This window comes from Ursus arctos, unplaced genomic scaffold (genome assembly GCF_023065955.2).
Source record: "Ursus arctos isolate Adak ecotype North America unplaced genomic scaffold, UrsArc2.0 scaffold_24, whole genome shotgun sequence".
NCBI lineage: Eukaryota > Metazoa > Chordata > Mammalia > Carnivora > Ursidae > Ursus > Ursus arctos.
The window spans coordinates 43,729,386-43,744,141 of NW_026622919.1; the positions used below are offsets into that span (position 1 = coordinate 43,729,386).

Sequence of the window (14,756 nt, forward strand, 5' to 3'; positions counted from 1 at the left end):
GCCTCTTGGTACATTGTTATTATTTTTGTTTAAATAATTATCTTTTAAAGAGATCTACTTAATAATATCTTACATATTTACTTATGTAGTTGCCATTTCTGGTGCTCTTTATTCCTTTGTCTAGATTGATATTTTTCACTGTTATTTAGTGTTTCTTGTAGTGGAGATCTGCAAGTGATGATTTCTTTCAGATTTTGTAGGTCTGAAAAATATTTTGCCTTTGACTCTGAAAGACATTTTTGCTAGCCATAGAATTCCAAGTAGATAGTTTCTCTTTCTTTCTTTCTTTCTTTTTTGTTTGTTTTAAGATTTGTTTGTTTATTTTAGAGAGGGGGAGGGGCAGAGGGAGAGAGAATCCTGAAGCAGACTCCCCGCTGACTGCGGAGCCCAATGCAGGGCTCATTCCCAGGACCCTGAGATCATGACCTGAGTTGAAATCAAAAGTTGGTGCTTAACTGGCCGCTTAACCGACTGAGCCTCCCAGGCGCTCCTAGATAGTTTTTTTCTTTCTGTGTATTTTGAAGATGTCCTCTTGTTTGTATGTTACCCCAAGAGAATCTGTGATCATCCCTATTTTTGTTCTTTGTTCTTAACATGACTTTTTCTCTGACCACTTTACAATTTTGTGTCATTAGTTTTGAGCAATTTGATTGTGATGTACGTTGGTGTAATTTTGTGTCTTTTGTCTTGATGTTCATTGAGCTTCTTGAATCTGCGTGTATAGTTTTCTCAAATTTTGAAGATTTTTGGCCATTATTTCTTAAATATCTTCTCCACCCTTTGAGTCTCCATCATGAACGAAGTAGGCTTTTCACTTATTAAAATACTTTAGTAAATAGGGATCCAAAATAAGCCTGGTCACTCTCACTTTAGCTGTTTTTTGCCTTGCTGTTCCAGTCACCTTCCCCACACACACACACACACACACACACACACACACACACACACACGATCCATTTGGCATGGGCAGATGAACAAACGACTGACATTATGTGGCTTTGGTCACCTCCCAGCTCTCCTTTCCCTGTGTGTGTCCTGGTAGTTAACTTCTTCAGGAACCTCCATACTGTTTTCCAGAGTGGCTGCACCAGTTTGCATTCCCACCAACGGTGCACGAGAGTTCCTTTTTCTCCACATTCTCGCCGACACTCGTTGTTTCTTGTGTTTTTGATTTTAGCCATTCTGACAGGTGTGAGGTGATATCTCATTATAGTTGTAGTTATGATTTGCATTTCCTGAATGATGAGTGATGTTGAATATCCTTTCATGTCTGTTTGCCATCTGTATGTCTTTGGGAAAATGTCTGTTCATGTCTTCTGCCCATTTTTTAATTGGATTATTTGTTTTTCATTATCTGTTAATTTTTTAACTAAATCTGAAGAGATAATGGTCAGTCAATGGATATTTGGAAAATAATTTCTGACACAATTTATGAGAAATACATATGTTTAAGGAAATGTATTGAATAATTTAAGAGTCTATATAATTTATTAAATTAATAACTTATGTTAGCTATTTTAATTATAAACATGACATCTAAAAAATTAAAAATGACTTTTCAGCTGTTCAGTATTAAGATGCCAAAAGTTGTGTATATGACTTCACTCACTTAAAGTTTTCCACTATGTATCTCTCTTTCTTTCCCAGTTGATTTCACAGTAGGAAATTAAATAGGTGGTTTTGGGTTTTGTTGACTTAGATAAAGGTTCCAGTTAAAATTAAATTCTGTTGCTCCTAATAAAAGCACTTAGGTGGTTTCTACTGAAGGATACTAATTCACCATCTTAATTTAAATTTACCAAACATAATTCTTTAGTTTATCATTAATAAAAAATTATTAGGTTTTTGCCTAAGAATAAATAGATTTGGTCCCAATAATTTTTGTGCTAGAAGCAAACTGCATCCTGTCTTCGTATTCCTATCTGGGACTCAGTTCTAGTCATCACCTCAGTGGAGTCAATGGAAAGGAAAGTGTGAGAAGGTCACACCTGAACTCTCACATGGTAGTCAGCACACTCACAGAATGTTAGAGATAGGGGCGCCTGGGTGGCTCAGTCGTTAAGCGTCTGCCTTCAGCTCAGGGCGTGATCCCGGGGTTCTGGGATCAAGCCCTACTTCGGGCTCCCTGCTCTGCTGGGAGCCTGCTTCTTCCTCTCCCACACCCCGTGCTGGTGTTCCATCTCTCCCTGGCTGTCTCTCTCTCTGTCAAATAAATAAAATCTTAAAAAAAAAAAAAAAAAGGAGTAGGGACATTAGTCCTTCGTCTCCCGAGTTATGAAGGCTCTAAAGTTATTAGGGCGTTCACCCATTTTTATTCTAGCACTTACATGGTTTCGTTTTTATATTTAGATCACCTATGTCACTTCTGTCTTACAGTTGGTTTCTTGGTTTGTCGTGTTTTGAGCTTCACTTTTCACTTCATTTGGAATTTGTGGGTTTTCTCTGCCCCCCCCTCAATTCACTGAAGGTGTAGTCTGTATGTGGGATGTTTGTGTATAGAGTGGATATTCATTCTTATTGCTCTATATGAGTTTTAGAAGTGGGAAGACTTGGTCATCGTTCTTCCTCCAGAAATGGAACCTTTTAGATTTTAATGTCTTCCTACACAAAACATAGTAATTTGGTGCTTAAATTGGACAGGAAAAGCTGGAGCCTATTTAGGTAAAGTTCTAAAATCTTAAATTGGAATATTACATTTGTTTTGCAGTAGTAAATTTTTGTTAAAAGAGGCACATTGGTTAAGCTTTCAGGACAAAGCAGTGGTTAGCATCTCTGAAATCTTTGGATGCAGTAAGGTTGAGGGAGAGATGATTGTGCTCAACTTTATCACCTTTAGCCACAATCCTGATGTTTTTTATGTTGTATTTGATTGAGTGGTTGCTTTGGACATTTTGTGTTTCAGGTGCAAAAGTATTTGAGATAAAGATGGAGTTGAAAGGGTTGAAAGGTAATTATCCCTTGAGGTCAGAACTATAGCACTAGGGAAAAAACTCCTTTGTCTCAATACTCCATTCCACTTGCTCTTCCCTTTCTTCAGGATCTGTTAAAGTGCAGAGGGATGAGAGAAGATTTTGCTGTTCAGGATTATTTGCTATTGAATTTCATTGTAACCAGATCAATAACACTTTGTTACTTGGGCCATCATGGAAATAGCTTTGTTACAGTGGCTATTACCTTATGGTGTATTTCACAGAAATGGTTTCTAATTGTCTATCGTGAAGGCAAGGAAACTGTTATTAGTGAGGAGAGAAGTAAAGTTAGATTTGTATCCTCCCAGCACTTAACCCAGAACCTGTGACATATCAGGTGAGTGGTAAAATTAATTGACTAAACCCAGCCGGGAAATAAGCAGAGGAATTCCAAAATGTGCACTGAAATTGTTTAGCACTAGTACGACATTAAATACAGATACTGACAGAATTTTCCAAATGTGAGAAATAAAACTTCAAACACATTTCATGTTTCATATAATATTGGATTGGTTGATTTTAAACTCCCATATCTACCACTATGTATGTATGTGTGTGTGTATATGTATATATATATATACCTTTTTTTTAAGATTTTATTTATTTGACAGAGAAAGACAGTGAGAGAGGGAACATAAGCAGAGGGGGAGAGGGAGAAGCAGGCTTCCTGCTGAGCAGGGACTCAAAGCCAAGACCCTGGGATCATGACCTGAACCAAAGGCAGACGCTTAATGACTGAGCCACCCAGGTGCCCCTACCACTATATATTTTTGTCAGTATATATATCATTGCTGTGTACCTACACTATTTCCAACAATATTTTACTTAGACTTAAATTTCTCATGCAATATTTAGTTATAAGTATTATTCATTATTGAAAGGTGTTGGAATTTTTTTCAGCCTGATTCTGATCATTTTCTGCCAATGGGAATTTTTAATTATTGGGTTGATTTTTTTTTTGTTTGTAGTTTTTGTAGTTTTTGTTAAGAAGTACTTGCTGGTAGAAATTGAGTTTTTGTTACTCTGTATACTCCGTATCTGTTAGCTAATTGTTCTCAGCTGGTGGCTCACTTACCATTTTATGTGTGTGTGTGTGTGTGTGTGGTTTTTTTTTAAGATTTTATTTATTTGAGAGAGAATGCGCATAAGCAAGCGAGCACAAGCAGGGAGAACCTCAGTGGGGAGTCTGCTTCCCTTCTCCTTCTGCCCCTCCCCCTGCCTCCCATCGAGCTCTTTCTTTCAAATAAATAAATAAATCTTAAAAAAAAAAAAAGACTCCAGCTCCTCAAGTCACCTGCATTCACACCTATCATTTCTGCTATCGGTATAATGGTAAGTGAGTCTGGCTCAGTCAGTGGAGCATGCCACTCTTGATCTCAGGGTTGTGAGCTCGATCCCCATATTGGGGTGTAGAGATTACTTTTAAAAAAATTAAAAATATAGGGACACCTGGGTGGGTCCGTCAGTAAGCAGTTAAGTGTCTGCCTTTGGCTTGGGTCATGATCCCAGGGTCCTGGGGTTGAGTCCTGCATTGGGCTCCTTGCTCAGCGGGGAGCCTGCTTCTCCCTCTGCCTGCTACTCCCCCTGCTTGTGCTCGTACTGTCTAGATCTCGCTCTCTCTCTGACAAATAAATAAATAAAATCTTTAAAAAAATTTTTTTAAAGTATGTAGGGGCTCCTGGGTGGCTCAGTTGGTTAAGCAGCTGCCTTTGGCTTGGGTCATGATCTCAGAGTCCTGAGATCAAGCCCCACATTGGGCTCCCTGATGCAGGACTCCATCTCATCAATCTGAGATCATGACCCTAGCTGAAACCAAGAGTCATACACTCAACTGACTGAGCCACCCAGGTGCCCCTAGAGTCCATTTTTAAATGTCTTATTTCCCCCTGGTTCAGAGACAGTAATAGGAAGCTAGCATAAAGCAAAAGAGTCTAAGAATTATGATCTTGATTCATCTTACTGAAATGGTTTCATTTGCAGGTGGCACAAAACAGAAGATTAGCATTGGGGCGCCTGGGTGGCTCAGTCGTTAAGCATCTGCCTTCAGCTCAGGTCATGATCCTGGGGTCCTGGGACCGAGCCCCGCACTGGGCTCCACACTTAGTGTGGAATCTGCTTGGGATTCCTTCTCCCTCTCCCTCTGTCCCTCCTGCCCGTGCGTGTCCTTGCTCTCTCTCTCTCAAATAAATAAATCTTAAAAAAACAAAACCAACAGCATTTTTCATAGAGCTAGAACAGATAATCCTAAAATTTGTATGGAATGTTTACAAAAGACCCTGAATAGCTAGAGCAGTCTTGAAAAGAAAGACAAACCTGGAAGTATCACAATTCCAGACTTCAAGTTGTATTACAAATCATAGTAATCAAAGAAGTACGGTACTGGTACAAAAATAGACACATAGATCAATGGAACAGGTAGAAAACCCAGGAATAAACCCACAGTTATATGATCAATTAATCTTTAACAAAGAAGGAAAGAATATACAATGGGAAAAAGTCTCTTCAACAAATGGAGTTGGGGAAGCTGGACAGCTCCATGCAACAGAATGAAACTGGACTACTTTCTTACAGCATACACAAAAGTAAACTCCAAATTGATTAAAAATCTAAATGTGAGACTTGAAACCATAAAAATCCTAGAAAAGAGCATAGGTAGTAATTTCTTTGACATTGGCCGTAGCAACATCTTTCTAGATATGTCTCCTGAGGCAAGGGAAAGAAAAGCAAAAATAAACTACTGGGATTACATGAAAATAAAAAGCTTATGCACAGTAGAGGAAACAGTCAACAAAACTATAAAGGCAGCCTACAGAATGGGAGAAGATATTTGCAACTGACATATCTAATAAAGGCTTAGCATCCAAAATATATAAAGAACTAATACATATAATTCAATACCCAAAAAACAAATAACCCAGTTAAAAAATGGGCAGAAGATATGAACAGACGTATCTCTAAAGAAGATATACAAATGGCCAACAGACACAATGAAAGATTGCTCATCATCAGGGAAATGCAACTCAAAACTACAATGAGATATCACCTCACACCTTTCAGAATGGCTAAAACCAACAACACATGAAATAACAAGTGTTGGTGAGGTTACCCTGTAGGTGGGAATGCAAACTGCTGCAGCCACTGTGGAAAACAGTATGGAGGTTCCTCAAAAAGTTAAAAATAGGACAACCTTAGGATCCAGTAATAGCATTACTGGGTATTTAAACCAAAAAATACAGGGGCGCCTGGGTGGCACAGCGGTTAAGCGTCTGCCTTCGGCTCAGGGCGTGATCCCGGCGTTACGGGATCGATCCCCACGTCAGGCTCCTCCGCTGGGAGCCTGCTTCTTCCTCTCCCACTCCCCCTGCTTGTGTTCCCTCTCTCGCTGGCTGTCTCTATCTCTGTCAAATAAATAAATTTAAAAAATCTAAAAAAAAATAAAATAAACCAAAAAATACAAAAACTTGAATTCAAAAGAATTGTACCCCATGTTTATTGCAGCATTATTTACAATAGAATTATAGAAGCAAATTATAGAAGCAGTCCAAGTGTCCATTGATAGATGAGTGGGTAAGGAAGATATGGTACATATATGCAATGTAGTATTATTCAGCCATAAAGAAAAATTGAAATCTTGCCGTTTGCAACAACACGGATGGAACTGGAGAGTATTATGCTAAGTGAAATAAATGATCAGAGAAAGACAAATACCATATGACTTCATTCATATGTGAAATTTAAGAAAGAAAACAAATGAACAAAGGAAAAAGAGAGAAGCCAAGAAACAGACTCTTAACTCTAGAGAACAAACTGATGGTGACCAGAAGGGAGGTGGGAAGGGGGATGGGTGAAATTGGGGATTAAAGAAAATAAAATTAAGGTCCTAATTTTTCTCCCCATAGGAAGAACTAAAGAATAAGCAATTCTGTTTTAAGCTTCTTAATTTTATGCTAAATTTATTTTACTCTAATAGCACGGTTAATTCTCATTTTGTTGTATTAGTTAAGAGAAATATTGGCAGAAGGAAATGAAGTCGGTGTATAATAGGCCCATTTGAGTGAGGGCCTTGGGAAGCCCAGCAGGAATAAGCCTCGTGATTGGAGAAGGCAGAGACAAGGTGGTAGGCAAAGAGCCTTTTCAGCGGTGTGCTTACCGTTTTTGTTTGTAGGACTTTCTAGGAAATCTTTTTGAGCTGTACTTGTGTGCTGCAGGCATTCTTGGTGATCCGCCTAGATTAGGTTGACTTTTAGTGCCCCTCACAAAGGCAAAATCAAATTCAGTAAATCTGTTCTTTTTTTAATTAGGTGTATTTTGCAATTTTAACATTCTTCCAACTCAAACATTTGTAGAAAGGGTGAGGGGCAAATACATAGTCTCGTGGTATGGCATTTCTTATTTTCTGCTTGAGAGACATGTTCTTTTCCCCTCCTTTCCTTTTAATCTTCCTGTTTCCTTGACACACCTGCTTCTGAACTCCATTTCATCTCTCCCTGCTGTGACAGTTCACTAGCACTTCACGGTACCTAAGGCTCTTTCAACTCTTATTTTCCACTAGCTGTCAGTTGCGAAATAAGGTTGCTTTGTTTGGGAGGGAAAGGGTAGAATCCTTTCTGAATGTCTCCTTTTCCTTTGAAGCAGGAGCACTTCAGAGACAATTGAACTGCTTTTAGGTTTTTCTTACCACCCAGCTTTTTCTTCTGATAGATCCTGCCGTGAACACAGTTCTGTTGATGACATCGATTTGTTGCTATGGAAATAGTGGTAAAGTCACAGATTCAGCCCAGTGACTTTACTTCAGGTTCATGCAGGAGAAATGGGCAAGGCTTTAGGGGAGAACCTCATTAAAACTGAAAGCTATCAATTATAAGCAGGTGAAAGGTAAATGGAGCCAACCTTTTATATAATGAAAACAGAAGCAAACCCCTAGCACATTGACTGCGTGCAGTTGAATACCCCAGCATGAATTCCGACCCACGAGAGTCTTTGACAAAATAAAAAATTTACACTTTCTCAGAGTATTTCTTCTACTTGAGTTTAAGTCTTTTAACCTGCATTATTTGCACAAAATTGTCTTTCTTTTGATCCTCAGGACATGGGCAGCAGCAGGTAGTTCCTTCCCCCGTCTCAGCGGCCAGTGCACCAGCCAGCAAGCCCCAGCAGCAGAATGGGAGCTCAGCAATGGGTAAACGGCCACAGAAGGACATGTGCTAATTATACAGATCAGGCTTCTGAATCATGTTTTGAAATGTAATCTGGGACTAAAGAGAATTTTCAAAATGTCGTTCATGATCATTGCTTCTTGGAAAGGAGAAGTCCAGTTCTTACTGTAAAGTGTATGATTGAACAAATCATTAAAGATAGATCTTTAAAGATCTCTTAAAGATACTTAATATGCTTATTTTTATCGGGATGATATACTGTTCTCTGTTGATAATAGTTTATCTGGTACTTTCTCACATCTTACATTTTACACTCTCTTGACTTTGCGAATTTACATACCTTTTAAATTCTCGCCTTTTAACTATTTGGAATCCACTTGTCTCTCTCCAAGTTTCCCATTTGGGGTTCTCATGGGTATTTATCTTAACGTGAAAATGGTATCATTTATAGTGGTCATAGTCTTACGAATGGGGAATCGTTTTTTCCTTTAGCTCTCTCTGCAGTAGGTCCTGAGAGGCTATAATGGAATCATTTTGTTTAGTTTCTGGCTTTCACTTTAGGAACTACTATTGAAAATGATGATTTTGGTTGGATTTATTTTTAGAGGTTGGATTTATTTTTAGAGGTTCTTTTTTCTGCACAGCTTCTTATACACCACCTCCTCCCCTCCCCTCCCCTCCACCATTAATTTATCAATTTAGCAATGCTGAGATTTTAAGAAAAGCAAGGTTAAGACATCACTGATGTTGCTGTGAAACTATCAGGACATGGGACTTTTTCCCCATTGGTCTTCGATATTTTTATCTACCTTGCAATATCTGTCAGTCTGCTTTCTATCTCCCTTTGTAAGTGAATCTATTTATTTTATTTTTTAAAAGATTTTATTTATTTGAGAGAGAGAGAGCGAGATTGAGAGAGAACACGAGCAGGGGGAGAGAGTGAGGGAGAAGCAGGGAGTCTGATGCAAGGCTGAGTCCCAGGACCCTGGGATCATGACCTGAGCTGAAGGCAGACGCTTAACTGACTGAACCACCCAGAAGCCCCATAAGTGGATCTGTTTATATGCAACTAGAAAATTATGTACTGTTGAAGGAGGTCATGGACTAGATTTAGTATCTAAGATGGTAAATAATCTCATAGTGACTTCTTTAAGTCGAACTACAAATAGTGTGTTATTCTTCTCCCTCCTCCTACAGATTTATTTTCCCAATCTATTTTCCTATCTTTGGCTTAAGTTAACATTTATTCAGCTAATGTTGTCCAAACACACATCAACTGGGTGGCCAAAGAAAAAAAGACTGGCTGTGTATCGAGGGGAAGCATGTGTGTGTGTTATATAACTGTATCTTATAGAGAGTATTAGGTATGTCTACACATGCATATGTTCTTCTAAGGTCATGTGCTTCCTTGCATAATCTTGAGGCAATTATTACTGTTGTGCATGTAGTTCTCTCTTGACTCCCCAGTTAGAATAGAAAATGTTAAGATCCAGGACAGTCTATGTATAGTTTTTACTAAGTGCTACAAATACCTAGAATAGTGTCTTACAGGCTGTGGAAACTCAATAAAGAAATGCTGAATAATGGTAGATTTACATTTCCAGCCAAATTCCATCCTAAAGAAATGCTTTGGTAGAGAAGATATGAAGTAATTGGACGAAATTGTATTTTCTGAATTTGGAGGTTGACACTTTATAGAAACTGCGTATAAAGGAACTCATGTGTTTACAGGCTTTAGTTACCCTCTCTTTCCAAGTACATGGTAGCTGCTCAGGCTTGGATAAAGAAGCAGAAGGGATCCCGGTGCCCAGCCGCCTAGTTGTCTTGAACCAAAAACTGATTCTTGTCCTTTGGTCCCAACTAAACCCAGTCCCATAGACTTCATTCTAGACTTTTCAGTCCTGTAGACCTGTTGAACACTGTGAGTTTTCTGAGGATGTTTTGAGGTGAAATATTTGTGATAGGTATCCTTCACCTCAGATGGTTCATTCACTATGTCCCTTATCTTCTGGCCTTCCCTTTTGCTTTTTTTTCTTATGCAACTAGTGACTTGCTATCAGTTTTACAGTCAAGAAGGTTGGTCGATTTTCTTTCTCTGACGCATTATCTTGCGCATTAATTCAAAGGACAGTTTAAGAAGGATGGGCCTCAGAAAGAGCAGTGTCTGGACTCAGTACAATTATTACCTTGACCTCAGTCAGAGCTTCAGTTAGCAAATATAGTAGAAAACTTGTCTGCCCAGCTTTCATTCTCAGTCGCTTTTCTAGCCTCCTGTTTTGACATCTCTTGATTACTAAAAAGGAAGAACTTTGCCTCTCATTTTGTATAATTTCACCAGCGACACCTCAGTCACTGAGAGTTAGTATAAAATTTATATGATATTTACATAGAATAATGATGGTCCTCCTTTGTGTTTGTTTTTAAAGGTTCCACTACATCTAAGACTTATGGTGCCTCAAAGACATTTGGAAAAGCTGGAGGTACCAGCCTCGCGAACAGTGCTGGAGGAACACAGGTCAAAGTGGTACCCATTGCCAGCCTCACCCCTTACCAATCCAAGTGAGTTATTCCGTAGAGTAAGTTCCGAAGGTGCCCACGATATGGTGTTAGAGGTTATGACGGGCTCTTGAGTTATTTGTGTGAACTTCAGAGTCACCATACATAAAGTAAGTTTCTTTTTTTTCCTGCAAAGGGGGAGGACGGTACAAATTGTGGCAAACTTTAACTCTCTTACCATAAAAGAATGGCAAGAAAAGCAATCTGCTATAGCCCATGGAGTTTTGTTTTGAAAGAATTTGAATTGAAAAATACTCAATGCTTAAAGAATCCATTTATCGTCTTACGAGTAAAAATAAATATTTGTTGTAATTCAGAAGGCATTTCATCTTCTCATGATATAAATAAGTGCCTTTTAGTCTAAAAATTGTTACTATGATTTAGTTGACTAAGAGAATTGTACTATTTCTATAGCCACATTAATACACCCTGAACAGATATTTTCCATTAAAAGTTAATTTTAACAGTTAAAAATTAGGGAATTCTCTTTTCAGAATTATTTCAGATATGTTTTTATATACTCTTCAGTTCTTTGCAGTGCAGGGAAAATGAGTAAGGTAACTAATGTGCCCAACACTTGCGTTCAGCATGGGCCCCAGGACTGGGTTTTGGATCTTGTACCTCCTTTTTTTTAGTGGCCTCTGTCTGAGGTCATACTGCTTTAGTGTGTTTTTCTTTTGGTGGCTTACCAACACCATGTTCCATAATTTTGTATTTATATTCAGGGCGTGTTAGAATGGAGACAGAAGTTTGACACCAGTTTTATCAGTTCCCATAATTGAAAATAGTGGCGAAATATAATTGCTGGTATTACTGCATCTTCTAGCTTAGAACCTTTCATTAAGGGGATACTGTTGCCTTGGTGATGCTTTTTGGAGAAGGGAGAGAGTTTATAAATTTACTAATTTGACAGGAGAATGAGTCAGTATTAAATCATCTTGTATGTTTTACTACTTGCTTATTCTATAAACTGTCAAACCTGTATGTTATCTTGGGGTTTTAATTAGCTGGATTAAAATGCAGCTTACATTGAAAAATGGAATATGCATAAGATAAGGAAGGCTATAGGAAGATGATAGGGAACCTTTTAGATCTTTCCCAGGTAAGACTCTGAGCACTAATATAATCTATTTGGCTTTTAGGTGGACTATCTGTGCTCGAGTTACCAATAAAAGTCAGATCCGTACCTGGAGCAATTCCCGAGGGGAAGGGAAGCTTTTCTCCATAGAACTAGTTGATGAAAGTGTGAGTATTTGTCAAGTGGGGAAATAGGAGTAGTCTGAGAAACAGGGCTCATCTCTGTGCAAGCCTATGTGATGAAAAACAGTAGTAGGCCAAAAATAAACGTGATTGTTGTTGTTGTTTTTCCTCTTCTATAATCTTTAATGCTGTCTGGGGCAAAGGGTTAAAGGTCTTTTTTTTTTTTTCTAGAGGGGATTGTGTTGGGGGAGGAGGAGAGAGAATCTTAAGCAGGCTCCACGCCCAGCTTGGAGCCCGACACGGGGCTCAGTCCCTCATCCCTCAGATTGTGACCTGAGCCAAAATCAAGAGTCGGACGCTTAACCAGCTGAGCTTGCTAGGTGCCCCAAAGGGTTTAAAGTCTTTTAAAAAATCCTTTTATTTTATTTTAATTTTATTTTTATTTACTTAAAAAAAATTTTTTTTTAATTTATTCTTTTTAAGTAGGCTCTGTGCCCAACGTGGGGCTTGGCCTGAGGACCCTGAGATCAACAGTCACGTGTTCAGGGCACCTGGCTGGCCCAGTAGGTAGAGCGTGCAACTCTCTTGACTCTTTTTTTTTTTTTTTTTTTTTTTCTTTAAGATTTGTCTATTTATTTGAGAGAAGGAGTGCATGAGTGGGTGGGGAGGGGCAGAGGGAGAGAATTTCGAGCAGACTCCCCACTGAGTGCAGAGTCTGACTCAGGGCTTGGTCTCACAGCCCTGAGATCATGATCCTGAGATCATAAACTGAGTCGAAACCAAGAATCAGACACTCAACTGAGTCACCCAGGCACCGCTAGAGCCTGGGACTCTTGATCTCAGGGTTGTGAGTTCGAGCCCCTTGTTGGGTGTGGGCTTTACTTAAAACAAACAAAATCTTTAACAACAACAAAAAAAGAGTCTCATACTCTATCAACTGAGCCAGTCAGGCGCCCCTGAAATCCTTGATTTTTTTTTTTTTTTAAAGATTTTATTTATTTATTCGACAGAGATAGAGACAGCCAGCGAGAGAGGGAACACAAGCAGGGGGAGTGGGAGAGGAAGAAGCAGGCTCACAGCGGAGGAGCCTGATGTGGGGCTCGATCCCATAACGCCGGGATCACGCCCTGAGCCAAAGGCAGACGCTCAACCGCTGTGCCACCCAGGCGCCCCCTGAAATCCTTGATTTTAAATGAAAGCATTTGTAGCAGTAGAAATTAGTTTTCTAATGTTTGAACAGCCTCATGAGCAAGAGAAACCAGAGACACACTGTCTGGCCTGTTTGCAGGGTAAACTGAAGCCCAGAGAAGTGATGTCTGCTTATGAGCAAAGTGTTGCTTTGGGCCACAGCAGAAAGCATGCACCAGCCACCTTGAAAAGTGAACAGTTTTGTGGGAGATGGATTCTGCTTGTGTAGACTCTATGCTTTACTTAAACAAAACAAAACCATGATGAAGAAACAAAAAATCCAAGTTGTGGAATCTTGACAGTCTTGTTAGCTGTTTCTCTGTTAGTTTTGTGTATAATTCCTAATGTGTACTTGACACATTGTTTTCAATCTGCTGCATATTTCCTATTGGTTCAAACTTCTGAGAAGGCAAAAAAAAAAAATAGGTGGTTTGTTTTTGTTGTTTGTTTTTGGAAGATGGACTAACACCCCAAATGTATTGACTGTATGATGGTAGAATCAATATCAGAACCCAATTTTTTACCAGATTATCAGTCTAATCTGTCAGGTGGCTAAAATTTAGCCCTTTCTTTAAGTTTCTTATCCATCTGTAGTTTTTTTTGTTTGTTTTAAGTAATCTCTGCACCCAACGGGGGGCTTGAAGTTACAACCCTGAGATCAAGAGCCGCATGCTCCCCTGACCGAGCCAGCCAGGCGCCCCCATCTATAGTATTTTGACTGATGGAAAAGTAAAAGTGAAAATCAAATCACAGGCAACTTGAAAACATGGTGTATTGTAACATTTTGGCAATGACTCTGAAATATGATGTAATTCCTTGCTTGGTACGTGCGTGAGGGCAGCTGGTGAATCATTTGGCTCATCAGACTTCCTTGTGGGCTTCATTTGTGTCACTCAGTGTTCACAATTTATTTTTATTTTTGTTGTCAGAATATTCAAATCACTAGGTTTCTCGTGGTTTTTTTTTATTTTGCTTTTTTTTTTAGGTCTCTAACTTGAAGTTAAAGCACCGTAGCTGGATCAGCCAGTTAAACCTAGCTTGTTCCATTGTGGTGAATAACGAGTTCGTGACTATAAAATGTGTGTTTCTGGGGGTGTCTGTAGCTCTCTCACACATCCTGTTTGTGCTTGTGTTACTGCCTTAAAGATGTCATTTTGACACTAAAGTGTCCTCTTTTTCAGGGGTAAAACTTGATAAACACAATTCTAACCTGCTGTTGCATGCTTCTGCAGGGTGAAATCAGAGCTACTGCTTTCAATGAGCAAGTGGACAAGTTCTTTCCCCTTATCGACATGAACAAGGTAGGGTAGTGTTTCGTTGAGAACCGAAACCGTTGAGTGGTACCAGGAGGAGTGAGGGGACTCTCGTCCACTGAAGAGCTGCGTGGTGGTAAGGAGTTGCTTGTTTAATCTGATAGACTACCCACAGTCCGTGGCTTGCCTCTTTTGCAGGTCTATTATATCTCTAAAGGCATCCTGAAGATTGCTAACAAACAGTTCACAGCTGTTAAAAATGACTATGAGATGACCTTCAATAATGAGACTTCTGTCATGCCCTGTGAAGATGGTCATCATTTACCTACAGTTCAGTTTGATTTCACAGGGATTGGTGACCTGGAGAGCAAGCCTAAAGACTCACTTATAGGTAAGTCTGTGTATGAGACTAAAGAGAGTTGTGATAACTAGTT

At 39.2% G+C, this 14,756-nt stretch overlaps 1 protein-coding gene across 6 annotated transcripts in view; it reads left to right on the plus strand.

Annotated features, from left to right (window-relative positions):
* RPA1 (replication protein A1) overlaps positions 1-14,756 on the plus strand; it is a 63,882-nt gene that overhangs the window by 34,582 nt on the left and 14,544 nt on the right. For 3 of the 6 annotated variants that reach the window (XM_026517852.4, XM_044390716.3, XM_044390717.3), the window contains 5 exons: positions 8,056-8,148; positions 10,552-10,684; positions 11,824-11,926; positions 14,302-14,370; positions 14,521-14,713. In XM_026517852.4, coding sequence (XP_026373637.1) covers positions 8,056-8,148; positions 10,552-10,684; positions 11,824-11,926; positions 14,302-14,370; positions 14,521-14,713 — 591 coding nt within the window. The remainder of the gene's footprint in view (positions 1-8,055; positions 8,149-10,551; positions 10,685-11,823; positions 11,927-14,301; positions 14,371-14,520; positions 14,714-14,756) is intronic. The other 3 variants (XM_048223219.2, XM_044390718.3, XM_048223216.2) reach the window with 1 other exon arrangement.